At 39.6% G+C, this 22315-nt stretch overlaps 3 protein-coding genes across 3 annotated transcripts; all 3 read right to left on the reverse strand.

Moving 5' to 3' along the window:
* Positions 1–505: 505 nt before the first annotated feature.
* Positions 506–7932, reverse strand: LOC122990446 (NEDD4 family-interacting protein 1-like). The gene is made up of 8 exons (XM_044363814.1): positions 7731–7932; positions 6277–6370; positions 4646–4785; positions 4436–4523; positions 3628–3752; positions 3447–3513; positions 3227–3335; positions 506–2256 (listed from the first exon to the last, which is right to left on the reverse strand). The coding sequence occupies exons 1-7, from the start codon at positions 7764–7766 to the stop codon at positions 3229–3231; spliced, it is 657 nt and encodes a 218-aa protein (XP_044219749.1). The 5' UTR covers positions 7767–7932; the 3' UTR covers positions 506–2256; positions 3227–3228.
* A 1305-nt stretch (positions 7933–9237) lies between these two features.
* gnpda1 (glucosamine-6-phosphate deaminase 1) lies at positions 9238–11891 on the reverse strand. The gene is made up of 6 exons (XM_044364621.1): positions 11377–11891; positions 10952–11053; positions 10330–10512; positions 10019–10203; positions 9657–9831; positions 9238–9535 (listed from the first exon to the last, which is right to left on the reverse strand). Exons 1-6 carry the CDS (start codon positions 11498–11500, stop codon positions 9477–9479), a joined length of 828 nt encoding a protein of 275 aa, XP_044220556.1. The 5' UTR covers positions 11501–11891; the 3' UTR covers positions 9238–9476.
* Positions 11892–13607: 1716 nt separating this feature from the next.
* On the reverse strand, positions 13608–22257 carry hspa4b (heat shock protein 4b). The gene is made up of 19 exons (XM_044363832.1): positions 21945–22257; positions 21269–21326; positions 20745–20885; positions 20115–20237; positions 19685–19784; positions 18708–18841; positions 18356–18600; positions 18168–18244; positions 17909–18060; positions 17583–17689; positions 17345–17478; positions 16862–17046; positions 16637–16732; positions 16150–16305; positions 15907–16032; positions 15674–15781; positions 15464–15583; positions 15146–15307; positions 13608–14157 (listed from the first exon to the last, which is right to left on the reverse strand). Exons 1-19 carry the CDS (start codon positions 22049–22051, stop codon positions 13951–13953), a joined length of 2538 nt encoding a protein of 845 aa, XP_044219767.1. The 5' UTR covers positions 22052–22257; the 3' UTR covers positions 13608–13950.
* Positions 22258–22315: the final 58 nt, after the last annotated feature.

The raw sequence follows: 22315 nt of genomic DNA on the forward strand, positions 1-22315 counted from the left end.
TCCTTGATGGTGTTGCATAATGCATAATAAAAATTTAAACGTCTTAAGTGCCTCAAACTTTTGCTGTACTGTATATGTAGTCCAGGATTGTATTTTGATGCAGATCCATCTTTTCAGTCTGATATTTTGGTCATTTATACTTTGTGTTGAGACGTAATGTCTTGTCTGATGTGTCAGAAACCAAAGAGTTACAGCTTCCTCTGTCTTCTGAGTGTTGTTTTATATTTCAGTAACACATTGCTGCCACTTGGTGCTGCCAATGTCGTCCAGTGCAGCGTTAAACATACATGAAAGCATTTTTCAGTTGTAATCTTCAGCAGCATATCTTTAATTTTCAGTCCTTCTTCCTCCAATACCTCAGCTTCATAATACCGACCTGTAACAATGTAAACAATGTCGTATCTTGTATCAAAAGTGTCCAATAAAAACTGCTAATGTGGTATTTGTGACATTGTATATCATTATCTTGGTACACAGGGATGTCAACAACACACAACTCAGAAAGTGACGCATTAAAAGTGACATTTATTCAACACTAAACGCTTTCTGTACAGTTTCATAACAACAAAACCCCAGGGTTGCAGCTCTACATCACATAGAAATAAGCATATGGGTCTGTATCAAAGCCATGTCGTATGAGTTTAACTGATTCGGTAAACAGATCAGTTTGCTGGGCCAGACTAAAATCCATATTAACTCTTTCAATTGACAATCAGTGGTTAGATTATGAACATCTTAATTATCCTGACATGTTCTTTTCCCCCAGAATATAAAACAGAAACAACATCCTGCATCATTCAGTCCTTGTTTCATACATCTGGGACTTCAAACAATGATGGGAACATCCTCTGGGTTTTATTGGTTATGTTTCTAAAAGTGCACCTGCATACAACATTCTTTGATATAGTTTTGATACCCACAAGATAGCATCTTACACCTTATGAATAATTTTCAGAAAAACGAAAAAAAAAAGAAAAAAGAAAAAAATTTCCCTTCCCCACCTGTCAATTAAATCTTATGGCAAAAACCCCGCCTGAAAATGGAATGTGAGCTATTTTTATGCTCTTAGATAACTGGATCCAAATGTCTGAGCAGGATCATTAGCAGCTGAAATCCAGACAGCTGAGACTCGGAGCTTTTCCACTGACAGTGAACGGGATGCAGACTCCACTGACTCACTGAGGAGTCAGAGGAAAAAAAAAATAAAAGGTCAGGCTCTAACATCTAAAGGATTTTTAAAGGACATGAACCAGAAAATGTGCTCGTACGCCCACAAAAAACCCTCCCGGTTGCTGTCACTGTCCAAAAGTCATCGTCCCGTCACTGCTGACCGAGCCGCTCCGGGTTGCGGAGGGTTTGTCACTTGACATTTCTGGCCACCTGGTTTCTAGCTGCGGCTTGTTCGTGTTTTGACAACGCGGACTGGTCTAAGATCACGTCTGTAAGCTTAAATTCCATTTTAAGGGTGGATTTTTTTTATCTGATTTAATGTACAGCAAAAAAAAACAGGCAAAATCATAACTTCTGACACATGGATGCAATTTGGGTGTGTTCCACTGACACTGCACTTGAATTGGATAAAAACATCTGAATCACAAGCATGTATGTTTTATTATGACAATGCCCTTAATAAAGAGTTTCTAGCCACCTGAAAGCAGCAGACAACACTGCCGCCTCCTGGCTAGAATCAGGGCAACACTACTTAAAGCCAACAGGTGAGCGAGTTATGTGCTAATGTGGATATCAGCATTGTCATTTACAGCCTCATGACAACTTCTTAAGTGTATGTGGTATCTAGAAACAGCCTATAATAGTCACAACAAACCCATGAGGTGAGATTAGTGCAGATTACAAAGTATGTCGCATGCTTACGGCAGGTCTATAGAGTGTTGTATTAACTAATACCTGTTGGCTTTACGGCCACGTGTCGCCAACACCAACGAGACTCTCTATTTATTGACCTCGAGAGCAGATGCATGCTCGTATGCTACCATCAAATGATATAAGGCATTACTTATACATTACAGACAAGAGATGTAAATAGCACTTAACATTCGCCACTAATGAGTACATAGAGGGACTAATTACTGTTAACCGCTTTCCATTAATAAAGTTTCAAACAAAATAAAACAAGTGATAGAATTCCTGAATATTTTACTGTCGTCGGTAATCTTCATCTCTAACTCGTCTGGCTGATTTCTGGGTTGCTGCTTGTGTTGGTCGTGTCCAGTTCTTCCACATCCGACATCCTGAATTCTGGTAGAAAGAAGGTGTAAAAATCGAATTAAAAAATAGACTCTTCATCTATTCAGGATGTGTGGTTAAATGCACATGAATAACCCAAATTGTTCCTGTTGATGTCTTGTGTTAAAATGATTAAGTTACCAACATGAGGTTATCATGTAAAGACCCATTTAAAATGGATTTCCGACTATTACTTAAACATAAATTAGTCACTGGTCAAATAATAATGTCTTTGTCTGGTACTGTGGACCCAGGTAAGTGTTGCAGTGCTACGTTTCTGCTGAACAACGATGTAAGAAGCACAACGAAGCACCTTGTCAGGCTGAACCAAATTAATATGATCAATTACTTCAGATATTTTAATACTATCGTGTGTGCTGAAGGTTCAGTAAGTACAGTATGTCAGAAACTTTATGGCTCTCCTGTCACAGGCTGGCAAACGGCAATTCTTAGATCTCCTGCCTGAAATATTTTTCCATGAATAGGCAGGTTTGATGTTAAATCTCCAGCTGATAATCAAATGTGAACATGCTGTAGTTTAAATTCAGCCGTGACTAGTCATGTGAAATATGTGTTTATTAGTCTGTAAGTCTTAATCTTCTTATGTCTTAATTTTGTTTACTTGTTGCACAGAGCCGTCGATAAATAAACAACATGATGTTTTGTGTTCCAAGTTGAAATAAAGTGGAAACTACGCTCAAAAGCTTGCGGGCGCATTTAGACATTCAGATGCTAAAGTCCAGTGAATCTTGATACAGTTTGATACAAACTCAAAGAGTTGCCAGACGGTGACGGTGACACTGGATCATTTATTTACTTAAGAAAAAAGCTAGTGGTATTTGACACTTACTGGGGGGTAAATAAGGTCAAAAATGTATTTTTCTGTTGTTAATCTCATCACTCACAGTAAATAAAACAGAGAATTTTGTGCAACAACGAACCTGGTTTACATGACGAGCGTGACCAGTATAACAGAACTTACCTCTAATAGATGAAGAGTACCCTTGTGCGGGGAAGAGTGGCGTAGGTGGGATCAGCAAGTTTACGCACTCTGGAGTAGTTAACAAAGCCTCTGATGAACAGCATGAAGCCTGGAGTCCAAAGAAAAAGGTTCATGATGAAAGACATTAAAACACATAAAAAGACAATTACCAATCATGGGAAATTATAATATTTGTTATAAAATAATGTCTGTCACTTACCCAGGGCCAGGAACACCCACCACAACCAGTACTGCCCATCAAAGTAACCAGGGAAGTAGGTAGAAAACTGGAAGAAACAAGATAATACCTGTTAGGAGCAGTGCATCGATTCCAGTGAATAAAGCCGTAACATATGATCCTATAGAGTTAGAGTGGTACATATTCAGTAACTAACTCTCACCCTGACAATAAGAACCCATTTGATGAGGGACAAGCCAAAGCCAGAGATGGCCCCGTATCGACCAGCGGCAGATGTGGTCAAACAGAACGACAGGAAGAAGCCAATCCAGTTGAAGAGGAATGCCACTGGTGACAGAAAGACGATGATTCATTTAAAAAAAAAAGAGACAACATTTGGTATAATAACACCAAACTGTCTTGGACCATGATCCACAAATATGGCATTTTCAAAGAATGACCGATAGATAGCAGGAGATTTTTATTCAAAGACGTCACTCGTTTTTGAAGTCATCAAACTGGCGGCACACATTCTCCTCCTCCTCCTCCTCCATACATCTTGTGCAGCGAGTGTGATGACACCCAGTGCAGCTACACAACAAATGTTAAATGTAGGACGAGTGCAACTTTTACATGTTCACTCATCAGATCAATTACCTTGCGAGGCAGCTGGATTCACAAGATCATGCGAGAATCCATCTTGTCAGGCTTCAAGGTATGATCTTGTGAATGCAGCTGCGTCAAGGTAAGACAGTGACAGACAGATGGTTCATCAAATCACCTGCCAGGTTGTTTTTTTTTTGAAAGTGCCTGCTCTTTTCCAAACAGTTTCCATGGACGAATTCTCAGATGGTTCCATGGAACAAACCATCTGGTGCGTCAGGTTACCAGATAAATAAGCAAAGATAAATATTGATTAACCGTCTGGTTACGAGCCAGCTCTATGGAACTGAAACTGAAACTGAAATTCAGTTTACTCTTTTAAAGAGAATTGTATGAAACAACTGTTGAAACGCTCGACCAGTTCTTACTGAAGAAAGTGAGCATGAAGATGCCGTCATTTCCTATTCGCAGCTGGTCAGCGTCTTCAAAGTCGTCCCTGGCCACAAAGTCTTCCTCCTGAAATATGGAAACACGTTACAAAATCTGTTTTGCTTGAAAGTTTGAGATGTTGGTACATGATGAGACCTGTAGTGAGCAGGAATATTTCTACATGATGTTTGAGAATGAGACAGACGTACCGTGACTCTTCCAGCGACGAGGGGGATGGCAGCCTCTGCTTTGCTTCTCTCAGCTTCATCATAGGAGGGCAGAGTGGTGGCAACGCTGTAGGACGGAGGGTTAGGAAATCTCCCTCCATCTTCCTTGTATTCAAAGAAAGCTGTGGAGGTGATGAGCAAAACACTATTCATCCCAGAACAGAGGTCTTTATTAAAATGAACTTCTCTGAACATAATAAACAAACTCCTGAACATGGCTGACACTGGCACGAAAAGTGCTGATTTATCACACAGGTCGGGTTAATATCACTACGTCTACACTTCCTTTGTGGAGAGTATTGCATCATGAATGTTGGGGCGATGGAGTCGGTCAGGATTAGCTTTGTAGTGTGCAGTACAGTATTGTATGGCCAAACAAACCTGATTATCATTTTTCAACAGACCGTTTTGCAACCACAGCAAGCTATTTTTAGTCAGTTTTGATTAACTTTACATGTTTCAGCCTAAAGCAAAGAAACACTGAACTAAAAATAATTTCACCTAAATAGGACTATTGTTTGTAATTTTGGAGCATATCTATGCCACATATGAAGTGTGCATCTCCTCTGACAGAAAGACCCAAATAGACAGACAGTGTGACAGATGGTTTTTTTTTTTTAAAAAAAGACAGAGAAATATTATTTTGACTCTAATATGAAATTTAAATTGTATTTAAAGAAGGTCAGTCATAATAGCAGAACTGAAAGTTAGTGGGTGCTGACTTCATCTGCAGCTGATATGGAGGTTTGACTGCTGAAAAATGCTGCTTTCACTTCCTTTGGAAAGACAAGAAGCAGCAGATAATTATACAAACCAGAGCAGGATGAAAGACATTAGTACTATATATATGTCCATTACTGTTTATGTTCTCTCCCATGCACGCCAAGATTTTTATCTGGGTCATTTGGCTGCTATCCAGAAGCCGCCTCTGTGTTGTTTAAACACAAACAGCATTGAACCAGATCCATGGACTCATCCAGGAAAAGCTCAAGGCTACACCCACTTATATAATGTGTTGACCTATGGCCTCTGAGTGAGATTAGAGATACCAGACGTTTCTAAACGGCCTCGCACACAAGCTTTTCCCCTCTAAGCTATTCATTCTAAAGCGAACAGATTAGGACAAATTAGACCATAAAACTACATATGTTTACTCAAGTATTGTATTTTCAGAGGGGAATCTCACAAAACTTGGTTTTTAACAATAATCTGATGGCTATAGCCACTTTTTATTTTGCAGAGTAAGGTTTTAGATGCAAAACACAAGATCAGACAGTAGTCAACAGTATGTGTAGCTTAACATTTAAATACTTGGTACAAGTTGAGGCTGCTCATATATAAGTCACAGCTATTATACAGATGATTCATATACTTTGCAGGAATAATGTGACATTGTGGAAAGAATCATTCCCAAAGATTACTTCTGCTTTTGTTTCTTAAGCACATCTCACTGCAGGGATTTCTACAATCTTCCCGCTTTAGGATACAGAGTTTTAAAGGAGAATTTGTATGTAGTGGCACTGATATTTATGGATTTAACTATTTTCTCCCACTTCTAAATGTTTGTTCTGAGATGTCGGGCTGTATGTGATGGAGCTGTAGAGCTTCCTAACCTGCATTGGCTGCAGCAATGCTGCTGTAGGGGGGTGGTGCGTCCTGGGCGGGACCCTCTTGAGATGGCTGAGCCGGCTCCTCCTCGTTCACCAGCTGAATATGTGATAATAAATGAAATCACAAGGTTTTACAGAGTGCATCATTGAAGAAAGCTTTCATGTTGGCTAAGTGGAATTTAACATTTTTCTACAGACATGGGACAAGAAGAAATTATTTACAAGAAAATAAATACATAAGAGTGACATTAACATATTGTTGTCTTTTTGAACAACATCATTGAATTAATTAATTGTTTCCAGTCTGGCAATGATGTATATGGTCTGTTTACTGTTTCTGCTTGTTTTTGGGTTTTTTTTGGTAGGGTGGGGGGCGGATTTATATATTTCTTTTGTCGTCTGGTGTGTTTTTGTGTATAATGAAAATGGATAAATAAAAAAAACCATAGAATTTAAAGAAGGAAACTATACTGTAGCATCAACACAGTTAACCTCCAAATATAATACAGATACACTGAAGGTTTTAAGAGAAAATAATGCAGAAAATTGAGGAACAAAAGAAATAACACTTGTGTAATGTACTGTGCAACAGGTGGTCATGACAGATAGACATTATTTTTCCAAATGGCAAAGATTAACTGCATTGATTACTTTATTAATTATAACACATCAACCTCTGATACATCAATAAGACTAAATGGCCGCGACTGAAATATAAACTGTGCACTCAGGATTTCACACATCATATCCATGTTGATAAATGAGCACGCTATCTTAGTCTATTTTAAATATCCTGTTTTGTCTGTGGAGTTTGGTACAGGCAGGGAGGACTGGACACGTATCAAAGTACTGGCCTGATCATGGAGCTTCATATCAGAGCCACACTCAGCTGACTGTGGTTCAGGCCAGACAGCACTGGCTTCTGATAACTAATCAACTAGTTGCTAAATGGAAACGGCTTCAAATACGGTGTACAGAAATTATAATCACACATGTAATGGTTTATTCCAGTGTGAGACATTTGTTTAAATGTAAGCTTTAGATATGTGTTGCCTACTCAGGCCCAGCCCGTCAACAACAGTGTGTTGGGCTGGTTGTTTTCCCCTCAGTGACAGGATAATGTTGACTGGTGATGTTAGCTGACTGGGCAGCTGCTAAGCGGTTAGCGCTGATCGTGTCTACACGGTAACTCTAGATTGGCGAAACTCTCGCGAGCCGCTTCAAAATATTCTCGTTTCGCTGATTTACGATGTGACAACGCGGTGGTTACGGTCTTGTTAGGTTTAGGCACAAAAACTACTTAGTTACGGTTTGGGTTGAAATAACTACTTGAAGCTTGATGTGAATTAAATTTACTATTACTTCACAAATCTCGCGATAGTTTCGCGAATCTAGGGTTACCGTCTAGACACAACCCTGTTAGCTACGTTTTACCGAGACAGCAAACTGTTACCTACCTCTTGATATCTGACGTTGCTGTTTTGTTCTGCCATTGTGGAAGAGGAGCGGGGGTGTTTATAACGTCCTCTCCCCACTTCAGTTGTGAAGATGTGTTGTATAAAAACGAATATCGCCGACGAAGTAGCAAAGGTATCGTTGTTGCCTACTAGTCGGCCATCTCCTTCCGTCTCTCCTTTGACTAACAGGGTCGGGTGCCGCCTTCAGGTGCCGTCGGAATATTTTGTTACGTGTAGGTTTGCACATCGTAAAGCAGACAGAAGTGGAAAATATGAGTGCGAATTTGGAACTACATTATCCTAAAAACTGAAATATCACTACCCAGGCGGTATTATGACGAAGTAGTAGGTCAGCAGCAAGAAAAAATAGTGGAAGAAAATGTAGATATATTACAATGTAAAATTTACTTCATTTCAAGTTTATGTCCTGCATTCAGAATTTTATGGACAGGTTCACAAGTCTGTCTTAAAACAAAAGTCAGGAGCCCAAATGAACATTGACATAGGTTTTTCTTTCCATAATCATTCCTCCTGTTCATACTACCATCATAATGCACTTACAATTAAATGATGGGGACAAAAATCAACAAGCCTCCTTCTGTAAATGTGTTTTAAACTTTTTTTGAAGCTGATATGAAGCTTCAGCTGTCCAAATTAGTAAAATCAAGTAGATATTGTTCAATGTTACAGTCTTTATAGTGCCAAAGTCCCTCTTTTTGTTGCTTAACTTCCACCGCAGCTCAACAGGAAAACACTGTCCAAGGAAACACAAAGAGGGAATTCGATGCTAAAAAGACTGTAAATGTGGCCGATATCCACTTGATATGACTAACTCAGACAACTTTTAAATGCATATATGTACAAAATGACTGTGTGGACATACTGTGGATTTTGCCCCCCATCACTTACATTGAAAACACATTTGAAGAGGATCTTTTAATAGCCAGTATGAACAGAAGGGATTATTACAGCAAGGAAAACCGCTCTTTCTGTGTTCATTTGGGCACTCGACTGTTGTTTTAAGACAGACTTGAAAAACTGAGGACCTGCCCTTTAAAAGTAGATAATTATTATCAGCAAAATGTATTTTAAGTATCAAAAACAAGTACTTTCCAAAGCTTTATTATATTAGAATTAACCAGCAGTAACAAAGTAACTACTAACTATATCTGTCAGATAAATGTAGTGGAGTAAAAGTACAATGTAGTAGAGGTATAAAGTAGAAGAGGAAATCTTAATACTTCAGTAAAGTACAAGTACTTCAAATCTGCACTTTAGTAGTACACACAAGTATATATGCATAACTTCCATCACTGGCAAGAAAAAGTTAGTACTCCTACATTTCTTTCTAAAAAACAAATGTTTATTTAAAAAGGGCCATTTTGCCACTTCTCCCCACAACACATTTGGATGTAGAAGCTTACAAGGAACACTTAAACGCAACACGAGCTGTTCCGTGCTGTCATGTGACAGAGGAAGCTCAGCACTATCACACACACACAAGATATACAAATTTAAAGTACTTTATTAAAAAGGACAAATGAGAAACAAGGCTGTGTGAACAATCACCTGAAAAGCTGCACTATATCAGCACCTGATCATTTCTACAAGAATTAGTTGTGGTAAACTCCAAGCACTGCTTATTGTCCACCAATGTTTCACCCCTAGAAGATGAAGGAATCATTAGAGTGTTATCTTTTTTTTTTTAAATGCCACATAAATCAACAAAGTTTGGAAGACATTTCTTCAATTCTTGGACCCTGAGGGAGGAGACTCCACCAGTTTGTTGTGTACGTGCATCATCCCTGGAGAAAGAGCAAGAATCAGCATGTTTTTTATGATTCATGCATACTTTGCATATGTCTTAATGTAACAAAGGTTGCAGTTTATTATAACTGAAATATAAATCATGTGATTTGATCTCACCTTTGAAGTACTTCACAGTTTTGACTCGCAGTTCCAGGGTGGCGTCTTCGTCACATACAAAAACAGTCTGTGGGTGCTGCTGGAACGCAGACACTGTCCACATGTGATTCACGCCTTCCTCTATAGCTTTATACAAAGCAAAAGCCTTGTGTGCTCCAGTGATGAGAATCATGACCTGAGAAGAAAATGAAAATATTGTCTGTGGCGTCTATGACTGAGTGAGAGCATGACAAGATCACTGAACAATCCTTGTTTAACAACTCAAAGCAAAGTTATGACAGATATGATGCTAACATTCAGTATATTTGATATTTGTGCAGAAACGTAAAGCAACAATAACACAACAAAAAGTGGCATCTAACCTCTTTTGCATCCATGACAGTGCCCACTCCTACAGTCAGCGCCATGGTGGGCACCTTTGAGAGATCTCCATCAAAGAATCGGGCATTAGCCATAATAGTGTCTTTTGCCAGGGTCTTTACCCTGGTCCTGGAAACCAGGCTTGAACCAGGCTCATTAAAGGCGATGTGGCCATCAGGTCCAATACCTGCCATGACAGGAGGAGCAGTTTGAATTTTACTGACATCACATAATCACTTGATACCACAACAATGACAAGCTCAATCTTAAATGTGGTACAGTATATTCACTATTAGCATTGTGACCTCCTGACCTCCAACAAAGAGCTCGATTCCTCCGGCAGCTGTTATCTTTTCCTCAAAGGCTGCGCATTCTGCCTGCAGGTCGGTGGCGTTGCCATCAAGGATGTGGGTGTTCTCTGCTTTTATGTCTATGTGCTTGAAGAAGTTATTCCACATGAAGGAGTGGTAGCTCTCAGGGTGATCTCTGGGAAGACCTGCACAGGATTTTATGACAGTTCAGTCAATATAAAACCTACGCTTTCCAGAATCCCTCAATATGTAACTAGAGATGCACCAATACCAAAACTGATATTGGTCCGATACTAACTCAAATAGCTGGATCGAGTATCAGTGACAACGGGCCGATCTGGTATTGGATACCATTAAATTCATAACCATGTATTTATTTGTTACATTTTGTTTTAAGTTTGTTTTTTTGTGTTAGGAAAGTCATGTTTAGGCCTAAGTCAAGCCTGGTTTTGCCTTACACATAAAAGAATGATCTCAGTCTCTTCCACACACTGGTATCGGATCGATATTCTGTATCAGCGGATGCCAGAAGCCCAGGTATCGATATCGGGACTGAAAGAGCCGGATCGGTGAATCCCTTTATCAAACCATCTTATGTGCAGAAAAGGAACAATGACTACTTACCTACATATTCATCCATGTTGAAAGTCTTAACATACTGGAATGAGATTTCTCCATTCTTGTAGTACTCGATCAGTTTCTTGTAGCAACCCAAAGGAGTGCTTCCTGAGGACAAGCAACAACAAAAAAAGCTTACAGAACATCCCTTCCTGGAGCACTGTACTATTTTGAGTTGCAGTATTTGAGTCTTTCCATTTTGGGAGACTTTATACATATATTGTGCAACATTTCAGAGAAAAAAGTTGCACTTATTCCTAATATATATATACATATGATGGCCGTAGTACTGGTTTTATGCATGCAGAATATGTAAGGCCCCTGAAATCTAATGTATTGCTGTAGTTTTTTTCTACATTTGCATACAGAAGTGGGACCAACTGTAAGATGTGACACAGATAATTAAACACAGCTGCCCCTCTTCTACTTACCTGTGGGGAGTCCCAGCGTGAAATATCTGTCCGGACCAGGTTTGAACAATAAAACCTTGTTTCTGATGTACTTGGCAGCCCACTCGCTTGCCTGGTCGTAGTCATTGAGGATGATCAGCTTCATCGTCTTGAACACAAAAGGTACAAAAGAGGAACACGGTATGCTGGTCTGACGGAGCTCAGCCTCGAAGCACTTAAGTACAAAACACGCCTCAATCAGACTTTAGACTCATCAAGAAGTAAGTTTTATCATCCGACAACAGTAAAAAAAAAAAAGAATTATATCACTGTAAATGCATCAGGGTTGCCAAAAAGACTTTCACTGCTTTGACGCAACCGCGCAGTGCGACCAAAAACTTTCACTGTAGTGTCCAAAATAAAATACAAAGAAAAGAGTTATTGTATCCACCTAATGTTCACCTCCGACTATCTGTGGCGTTTATTCAGAGCCGCCCGGATAGATCATGTGACTCCTGCTGCTGCCTAGTGGATTTTTGTTCCTGTTTTCGAGTGAAACATTTTTTTTTCTCACATCCTTTATTGTACGCATGTTAATGTATAAAACAGATATAAGATATATAAACAGAGAGACAATATAAACCAAAAAAAGAAGACGAAAACAAACAAAAGGAAGATTATTACTGTTTGTGTTATGTGCTACGGAAGCCGAGAGAGGCCGTGCTTGCGAATATTTTTTAACGCCGTTACCTGGAGATCACGAGTTAATTATCTCGGAATCTCGACATAAAGAGACGGACATAATGAGATAATCAACCCTTTATCGCGAGAAAACAAGATACAATAAGAGTCTCCTCTTATTACTTATTATTTATCAGTTATCATTATCAGTTTATCAGAGAGTGCAGCATTAGTTTTGATGCAGTGAATCATATGAAGTAGTAGTGGTAAATTACTACTACTCGTAGTAGTAATAGTAGTAGTAGTAGTAATTTATTTTGGTCCTTATTAACACATTTTCAAAAAGAATGCACACATAAATTAATAAATAAATAAATAAATAACAATAAGGCATTAAATTAAAGGGAAAACAACACAAATATTGACGGGAAAGGTGCAGGCTGATGACAATTAACTATTACACCCGCCCTTTCACTACTAGGTTTAGGCTTAACAAAAACAAAACTGAAACAAAAACAAAAGCTCCAAACATTTCATACACAATGATGAGCATACCTCAGTTTTATATTTGTGGAAATTTGAAGCATTTGCGTTGAAAATGGTTCACTCTTTGGAAGCATTTGATAGTCAAAACATCTGGCGACATCTGCTGGGCAACTGTAAGGATTCAGGGCAAGACGTCATGAAACCGGCAAACTATGTCATCTGTTTGATGTTTTCTGTCATATTTCATTTGTTAATATGACTTATAGTAACCCTAGTTAACCATAATAACTACTTTTATAAAAGCTTTGATGAATTGGGACGAATCCTACCTGACAGTCATGACAGTGATCTTGAAGGCTGAAATCTCATGAACCAGACACTCAATTTCGAGTTTTCCATAATTATGAAGTGATCTCCAAAAAATTTAAGTCGTTATAACTGTTCGTTATTTATCAGAAGGAGGGGACCTCGTTTTGTTTTGTTTTTTGTTTTCTTTTTTATCTTGACCCTCCGCGTGGCCACAAATATTTTTCCTTGAGCCTCCCTGAGTGACTGGAGGGAAATGTATGACCCTCCCTCCACCATAAATTACCATATTTTATTATATTCACACCAAAGGTAGGTAGTATTGGAGATAATAAAAAGCAAAGGCTGACCTTTTCCAACCATTACGTCTAATAGCGAACTGTGACTCTTAAACCTTGGTCCTCTGACCCCTCTTCTCTCGTCGGGGAAAAAGCAAACTACCAAGTGTCCTCATGACACTTAAGTTATGCCAGCCCAGCCACTCCCTTCCCTCTGATAAACAGTCTCTTATATTATAGGGATATTGTTTCTCTACACTGCATGTAATTCTGGTTGAGAATGCCAAACCTCTTTTTTTTTAAATCTGTATTTTTGCCCTAAAACAGTAGTTTAGTCTAAAAAAAAAAGTAGAATAATCTCTGAGAACTTAATGTGTATGTATGTATTTGTTTGGTATCATGAAATGTATTTTCCTCTTCATGTAAACCCCCCATTTTACAGGAATATGACTGGATATGACCATGACTCAACAGTAGCTAAGTCTTAGGTTTCTTTGACCAAAGCAAGAAAAATGGTACAAATGATTTTCAATAACTTTATTAAAACCATATTGTGACACAGACCAGAACACTTACAGGGCACACAACAGAAATAAATACCATCATGTGTACAGCGCTCAATGTCAAACAGGCTTATTGCGGCTGGCTTTTGATTTATGTCATCCAGAAAGAGAGATGCATGCTATGTCATCAGACAGAGATACCACCAGGAGCTGGGCTCAGTGTGCTAATCACCCTGCCTGCTTTTGACTGTGGAGTGCAGTTCCTGAAACACTTCACCTGCTCTGATATACACCCAGGCTGCATCTCAATCTGAAGCAACCGGCTCCCCGTTTAGCTCTGCTTAGGGAAGCGTCAGGCTGCTTTAGTCAAGGTCCATGTCAGGCTTGTTTTCTGTAGTTTCTGAGGTGGGGTTGCCTGTGCTCTCGGTCGTTCCCTTGTCAGCAGCATCTTCCTGGGCTTTCTCCTGTCCGTTGACAGGCCCGTTCTGCTCTGCGGGTGTTTCCTCCTTGGGAAGCTCTACCTTGGGCTTGGGCTTGGTCACAATGGGGTTACAAGCAGAGAACAGCTCCTGGAAAATTACACCAAGAACACAATGTGAAGTTGATTCAAAGGGGATGGATCGCTTGGTCAACTGGACGAGTAAAAGTAGAAATGACCGAATGACCATGTTTCCCTAACAAATGTATGAATTTTGACAATTTCAATAACCAGAAATCCTAAAATATGAAGACCCCTAATCTTTCTCTATAACAAGCTGGTAGATGTATATGTGTAGTTAGTTTTACTTCATTCTTAGATTTAATTTCACACCTTTATTTTGGCTGTATGTGGCTGACTTCCTAAAAGTTAACACAACACCAATTTAACAAAGTTATAATTTGAATTTATCAGGAAAATCTTCTATCTAAGTGAGATGTTGTGACCTCTAGAGATGTTCTGATACCATTTTTTCCTTTCAAATACCATTGTGTTAAAAAATAAATAAATTAACAACTGTATACTACTAACCCTGTACAGATACGATATGATTTCTATCTTTCACATGATGCATCTTCAATCACTTGATAAGATTGCTGGTGTTGAAATTGGCAACAATAGTGTCACCCCTCGAAACTAAAGCCTTGCATGTTGCCTTTTTACTGGTGGGACTTTCCAGTGTAAAATATTCACAAATTGCTGACGGCTAACGTTACGCTATTTACAGGAGATCAATTCTTCTTCATCACTCTAAAACAGTAGTTGCCAGTGGCTGCACAGTACAGATAACTGTGTAGGCTGATGTTTCAGAACAGCGAAGAATAATTGTTTTCCGGGAAGAACGCTGTTTTATGCAGGTGTGAAACTACTTTAAAGTTTATTAATAAATTACGTGGTATCAGATCAGTGCATAGAATCGTGTACTCGCCAATATCCAATCCAGTATTTTAGGTAGTATTGGAGGCACTTCCGATATCAGTATCAGAGCAACTCTAGCGACCTCACTTCATGATTTAGACTGATATGATTGTTTTAATTTTACATTAAAAATCTTCTCTTGATACAAGACTCTCACTCACCCTTGTTTTTGCTTTAATGTCTTTGACTTTGACAGAGGGATCCACTGTCAAGCTCTGTTTGCTCTGCTGGTTCATGGCACTGTTCATCCAGATCATTGTATCGTTGGTCTGTTTATCCACTTTGGTGACATCTGCCTCATCCAAATGATCGTACTGCTCCTCCTGGAAAACAGAGAGAAATAACAATATTAGTGTTGAATAATGACAATTAATCTTTATAATAATCCATAAATTTGGAGATACATAAATGAATGAAGACGAAGAAAATAAATAATAAAATGCCAATATTCTACTTTAAACAAGATTTTTTTGTTGTACCTTCATTTTGAACGCTTCAACAAATTTCATGTACTGCTGGACTTGTTTTCCCAACTCTTCAAATGCTTTAGGTCTCTCTTCAGCCTCTGTATACCTCTCCTGGATGGGCTGGCCAAGTTTCTGCAGAGTACGATCAGTTGAAAACAATTAAATATAAATGCCAGCCAATTAATGGAGGGGGACAAAATGAATCATCCTAACAATAATTACCTTTAACTCTGCCAGTCTGTCAATGTACACCTGTTTGGGTTGGTCCTCTCCATCTTCATACAGCCAGTTTTCAGTATCCTCCAGCTTTAATGACAAGGTATCTCTTTCCTGAAAATAAAAAAACGTAAAAACACAGAAGCAAATCTGTTATAAAATGATCATATGGCATTAAAAGAACCAACTTTGACCTCAATTCTTCCTTTGCAAGTGGTCGACATTGATCGTTTACTCACAGATTCACTGACAAACTTCTCCAGCATCCCGTGGAGTTTGTCCCTCATGTCGTACACATACTCTTCTACATTATTCTTGGCGTCATTCCTCTCCTTCTCCAGCTTGTCCTGCATGATCATCTTACCCTGAGGAGAAATCAAACAGCAACTGTAACTTACTAAAACACCTCAAAATAGATCAAGCAATTAAAGATGACAGATGGATGGTTTTATTAATATGTGTATATGTAGGAGGCTTGTTACCTCATTTTCTACAAAAAGATTGAGCATGTCATCTGCTAGCTGCCACTGTGGACTGTTTTCAATCGGAAGCTCCAGGACTTTTGTTTTGACTTTGGGCTTTTTGGCTTGTGGAGGTTGGTCGGACTTCTTCTCGCCTTTGTTCTCCTCTGTGGTGGTCTGAACAGGTAGGATAATGGGAATTAAGATTCAAAACACGATTCACAAATGAATTCAACATAGCAGAAAGAAATCCAGAGATAGACTAGTGACTCTTAGTGTAATGCGGATGACTGCTGTGAAATCCATTAACCAAAATGTAAAATTAATAAAGAAAAGCTATGACTTACAAGTTTATTAGAACATCTGTACAATCTAATGTATTCTAATGCAAAAGCCCTGCAATAAAACGTTTGTTGACAGTGTTTCAGTGTTGTCTGAACAGACTAATACACAGGTAACTCTGTATTTACTATTTCACTATTTCAAAAAAGGTGGTAAAGCATCGTACCTCCATCTCTTCATTCTCACGTGGCGTCTTCTCTTCTGCTTCTTTCTGACCATCTCCCTGACCCTGCTGCTCCTCCTGGTCGGTTTGCATCTTGTTCTGCAGAAGAGTAAATAAAAACCAGTCATGTTTTCGTCTCAAACACTAGTACATATACTAATCCACTTGTTGCTCAGTGTAAAATGACACTTTATGGTGACAAATCAGACACTTATTTGGCTGTAGTACCTCCCCCTCCTTGTCATTGGTCTGTTCTGTTTCCATGGGTTCCTCTGTCTCATCAGACTTCTGCACTTCAACCAGGGAGGCGCTGGACACACTGAAGATACCGTGGATGTTCACTCGCACCTTGACTTTTACCTTGGAGCTTTCCCCAGATGCCTGCGGGACAACCTTCTGGATCAGGAACTGACCTGAAGGGAAGAAACAAAAAACACAAAGTTATGACCAAAATCAAGTAAGCACAACAGCCATTAGGCCTCTCCTGATGCCATTATTATTTGCAGGTGAAGTCAGTAATTCGTTTCGCTCATGTTAATCAATCCAGAAACTGTTACAATGAATACTGGACTTGCACAATGCAGTATGTGGATCCCAATGTCATTCTGTGTCCGCTGGATGTTTAGGTAAGAAATTATTTGCCAAGAGTTTAGCTTCGTTTCTGTGAGTTTGTGTTGGAAACAATCACTTAAGCAGTTTTAAGTTTCTTACCAATAGTGGGATCAGGGTAGGGAAGCTCATTAGGGCAATTGTAGTAGGCCTCCAAAGAGAAAGGCTCTCTCCGGTAGAAGGTCAACACTTTGGAGAAAGGTGCTGCGTGGCCCATGGGAAATACCTCACAATCACTATAACAAACAAATATTACATAATAATTATTACATTCAATAATAAAAAGACCAGAAACAGTAAAAAAGAAATAAAAGAGATGATCAAAAAACTTCTTTTTTACCTCACACCTTCCTCGGCAGCAGAATGCCACTTCAAGGAGATGGGGTATGGAACGATGTCTGTGATAGAGAATTCACGCACTTTGAAGGCAGGTGACAGTATGGCGCACTGTGGAGACACAACAAGTGTTTTTTTTTTTTTTTTTACACATTGTAATGAATGATAGAAATGTTAACTCAACAGTCAAAGACATGACTAACATTATTCTCAAACATCAACAGATACTTGTTCAAGCCTGAAGCTTTGCCGCTGCTGATAAGTGACACTTTTCTGGTGAGCAATGGGATGGGTGGAGACCAGCTTTACAAACACTGAAGAATGATATACCTGCAAAGCACATCCTCTGGCCACTGCTTCGTCAGCATTCAGCGTGGTGCTCAATTCCTTCCCGAAGAATTTGCTGATTCGCTCTTTGACCGCTGGGATCCTGGAGGCTCCACCCACTATCTCTACTGCATAGATGTCTTCCTTTTTCAGTTCTTATGGAACAAAAAGACAGTTTCATTACAGCATACATTTGTAACTTACATAAATTATGTTCCTGTATTAAAAAGGAAGTAAATCAAATATTAGAATTAATACTCACTGGTGTGTTCCAGCAGACTCTGCAGTGGAGCCTCGACTCTTGCCAAAATATCAGTGCACATCTCTTCAAAGTGAGCCCTTGTGAAAGAGAAAAAGTAGACTTAAACTTTAAATGTCCATCTCAAAGTAAGACACAGCAGATATAAACCATGAACACTAAAAGCAATAAATGACTTCTCGTTGGCCCACCTGTTCAGTTTTCCAGAGACGTCAATGTCATTCATGAAGCACTCGATGTTGAGCGGCAGGTCAGAGGAGTTTGCACTCATCAGTTTTTTCAGTTTTTCACACTCCTGGTAGAGCCTGACCAGAGCTCGGGGCTTGGACATGACATCAAGCTTGTACTTCTTGCCAAATTCCTCGCAGAAATGCTTGACCAGTACCTCATCAAAGTCCTTCCCTCCCAACTCAGGGTCACAGGCTGTAGCAAGGACCTGAGAGACGGGGAGAAGAGGCCAAGAGATAGTTATAGGAATAAAACGAAGCCTGTAATAGCTCAGATAAAAGAATCTACAGTATGTTTTTGACGCTGACTACACACCTTGAGTTTGCCCTTGTTAAAGGCACACACTGATGTCTGGAATCCAGAATGGCCTAAGTCCACAAACACCACATTCCTGGCCTTCTCCTCAGGGGGAGGAAGATCCTGCTTATAGATCCCATATGCTAACGCCACTGTAAGGAAAAGTGTTTGACTATTAATGAAGTGAACAAGTACTGAAATCAAGGCCAGAGAGTGTATTTTACGAGTACTGTTGGCCTCAGGGGCAGCTACAGTCAGTACACCAATAGGCCTTTTTCACAGAAAACATCTTGACGTGTCATAGTAGGAAAATCACAGGTGTGAATAATACAATTAATAATGGCTGAATTCCATGTAGCTTTGCTAGATGTGTATTACTAAAGAGAAGATATCTGAGCCTCTCTTACCTTAATGTCCACCTTCATCAGAAACTGTAACTCCTTAATGTACAACTATAAATCAACCTTTACTGTGTCCCACATCCATATCAGATGCTAATTCTAGGCAGGTTTTGAATATGCTGTGTGTTCACAAAGGTGTTTTTGGTGTACACGCTTGTCCCTATTGTGACAATATTGTTTATTAGTTTATTTAAAAAATGAAATTAAACATAAATGGTGTTAAAACTGCTCTGGAAATACATCAGAAAACAGTTGGATTTGGAAAAACATTTTGCTGTCTCTGTAAAGTTTATTTGGCGGTGGTATTCTAAAGTCACAGTTTGATATACAACGGGGCACATATTGCATTATTTCCTGTTAGTAAAACAGTAACATGTGTTGAAATTTTGTATACCAACTGCAAAAAACAGTATACTGTACAGATGAGTATGTCATATGGATTTGGGACACAACTTTTAATGGATCTGAGCTGTTAATGTTATTAGTAACACCTGTGTTTTACCTATTATGTCAAGTCAAAAGGTCTGCTGTGAAAAAGGCCTATTAGTGCATATTGCTAATGTTATTCTTGCCTAATAACACCCTTGTACAGACCTGCAGTTGTCTCATTCATGAGCCTCAGGCAGTTGAGTCCAGCAATCTGTGCAGCATCTACTACTGATCTCCTCTCAGCATCAGTAAAGTAGCAGGGAACCTGGTTACAGTAAAAGAGCACATGAAGAGATTCATGTGTAATCTTAAAGGCCCTGCACACTCACACAGGTTTTCACAGGCTTAAGTTGGGTGTAACCATGCAACTATCATTATATCACCAAACATAATGATAACAGGTCTAAACAGGCAAACAAGAGATAAGTGAGAACACCTGTGTGGGTGGAGCGTGTGTTTGTGTGTGTGTTTTTTTTGGGTTGGGGGGTGTGTGCAGCTTTTATATGCTCCCAAAAACAAACTCTGCACATCGTGTACAAAGACAACATTAAAAAAAAAAAAAAAAAAACCCTGTACGGTACAATGTGATACTTACAGAGACAACACAGTCAGCCACAGGCTTCTTCAGTGCATTTTCTGCTGTCTCCTTCAGCTTGGTCAGCAGCATGGCAGTGACCTGTTCAATGCTGAACACCTTCTCCTCCTCCATGTACATAACCTTTAGGAACAGTCAAATTATAAAACAATTACTGCTGCTCCGGATGTCTGTTTACAACTGCTGTCAATATAACAACTATCTATCTCAACCTTTGGACAAATAAGACAAATTATTTCACCTTCAAATCTAACAATAAGTCATGTTTCCAAACATGCACACATTGACTTTTTGCTTCATGTAATAATACCTGAAACACCAACATCTCTCACTCAGTTGTTATCATAAAGGCTATGTTTCAAATTGTATATTGTAGTTTAGGTTGTAATGAGACAGACAGACATTTTACAACCCCAAGAAGTACAGACGTGCTGCGTCACAGGTGCAATAAAATGTTGTTCATCTACAAGCTTTTAGTGCTTGTTGGATTTTAAACTTTGGTTTAAAACTGAATTTATAAGCACTTGACATGTCACAGAAGGATCATGTACACACGCAATGTGTTTGGGCTACTACAATCTAAACATAACAGATGTAACGATGAGTGAATGTTTCTCATTCCTCTCTCACCTTTATACCAGTTGTTCCCACAGGCATTTGTGCAATATCATAGACCAGACTGGATTTGACACGCTGCACGTATGGATCTGAAAACGCCCTGCCATGAAACCGCTTGAACCCTTGGACTGTGTTCTTGCAGTTTGTGACGACCTGTTTCACAGAAGAAAAAAAAAAGAAAAAGAATCAAATGACTGCACACGAGTTAACTGAGGTCAAAACTCCAGCAGTACTTCTAGTAAATAGAACAACGCGCTTCAGCTTGTGGCCTTCATCAGGGTCAGCCAGGCCACAAGCGGAAACACTGGTCTAACAATAAAATTGTTCTATATACTATAAGTGTTGCTGGAGTGTTGACCTCTTTAGACTTGTTTCCCTTCTCCATGCACCATGGAAGTAGGTGAAGTTGTGCCAGAAACCCCTACCCCCTTCATGACGTGAAAGCATGTTGTTTTGATGCAGGCTGCACCCACAACAAACATCGTGCTTGGTCATACCCTCCTCTTTTGTTTGGCAGATCATGTTTTCGCACTTACCTGGCTTTTTGCAGCTGCACCAATGGATCGATTTCTTGGTCCAAAAGAAACACATGCTCTAAAAATAGAAAAGAGAATTCAGTTATTGCATCTGTCATTTAAAAACAAACTGTTCAGTTAATGTAACAAATTGGTAATTAATAGTGATGATGGCGATTTCATGAGCTGGTTGTTTTTGATGTTGCTATATTTGAATGCAAATATCTGTTATATGTCCATCTGTCGTTTCTTTTAATGGACCAAGAAGCTAAATATGAAGTACAATGAACTGATGAAGCCGTTTTGACAGCCAGGATCCGGCCTCCTCCCATCATGCGCTCATTCATGCCTGCAGTATAAAATTAATATCCATCAGCTGACTGAGCAGGTCGATTATCAGAGTCTGTAGATTATCTCCACAGTCTTATTGTAGTTGGACAGCCTAAAGAAGCGTTTCATTACGTTAGGTGGCACCGGGATTTCTTTCAACTCACAATGGTTTCGTCTCAGCTAGCATTAGCTTTAGCACTCACATGCCGTTTCCTGTTGTGAAATCCGCTAGCTAGCATGCTAACTAGCTAGGTAGCCCTCAATATCAGGATGAACAGAAGTGGGTTCATTTACACTCCCGACTTGTTATCACCGCAGGTTATTCAACACAAAATGATAGAGAAATATTGTGGTTAGTCGTACTTACGGTGTACACCGGTCGCTGTATTCATTAGCGACAGTTTCAATCCCTCCGGCTCTGGCTACTGCTACATAGCAGTTCATGAACCCGACGTCAAATCCGACAACTGACATCTTCACTGGCTGACTTGAACAACGTTGAGTGCGGTGACTACAGGGAAGAACAGGAAAACAGCTTTGAGCTCAGAGTGACAGCGGCAACTACGGTGGGCTTCAGTCAGCGGACGGTGATCCACCCTTGTTCTTGTTCCATGAAGCTGAGCAGCGGCAGCATGCGGTGCGGTAACGCCGGCTGATGCGTGTCTATCCCGCCGACCAATAGCGTCCGACTGCGGAGACGCTGATGCGCCCCCCAGCGGCCAGGAAAGTCCGACATGT

This window comes from Thunnus albacares, chromosome 10, assembly GCF_914725855.1.
Source record: "Thunnus albacares chromosome 10, fThuAlb1.1, whole genome shotgun sequence".
Lineage (NCBI taxonomy): Eukaryota > Metazoa > Chordata > Actinopteri > Scombriformes > Scombridae > Thunnus > Thunnus albacares.

Bases quoted from the DNA above. Each gene is read 5' to 3' on its own strand.
- gnpda1 (XM_044364621.1), bottom strand. From the start codon at position 11,500: ATGAAGCTGATCATCCTCAATGACTACGACCAGGCAAGCGAGTGGGCT. The intron at 9,832-10,018 runs GTTAGATGCCAC...TTTTCTTCTCAG, and splicing joins CTGTCATGGATGCAAAAGAG to GTCATGATTCTCATCACTGG. The intron at 9,536-9,656 runs GTGAGATCAAAT...CTCTTTCTCCAG, and splicing joins AACTGTGAAGTACTTCAAAG to GGATGATGCACGTACACAAC.
- LOC122990446 (XM_044363814.1), bottom strand. From the start codon at position 7,766: ATGGCAGAACAAAACAGCAACGTCAGATATCAAGAG. The intron at 3,753-4,435 runs GTAAGAACTGGT...TTCTGTCACCAG, and splicing joins CTTCATGCTCACTTTCTTCA to TGGCATTCCTCTTCAACTGG. The intron at 3,336-3,446 runs GTAAGTGACAGA...TTTGGACTCCAG, and splicing joins GTGGGTGTTCCTGGCCCTGG to GCTTCATGCTGTTCATCAGA.
- hspa4b (XM_044363832.1), bottom strand. From the start codon at position 22,051: ATGTCAGTTGTCGGATTTGACGTCGGGTTCATGAACTGCTATGTAGCA. The intron at 20,886-21,268 runs GTAAGTGCGAAA...TCTGTGAAACAG, and splicing joins GTGCAGCTGCAAAAAGCCAG to GTCGTCACAAACTGCAAGAA. The intron at 15,782-15,906 runs GTGAGTAAACGA...TTTTATTTTCAG, and splicing joins AGAAGTTTGTCAGTGAATCT to GAAAGAGATACCTTGTCATT.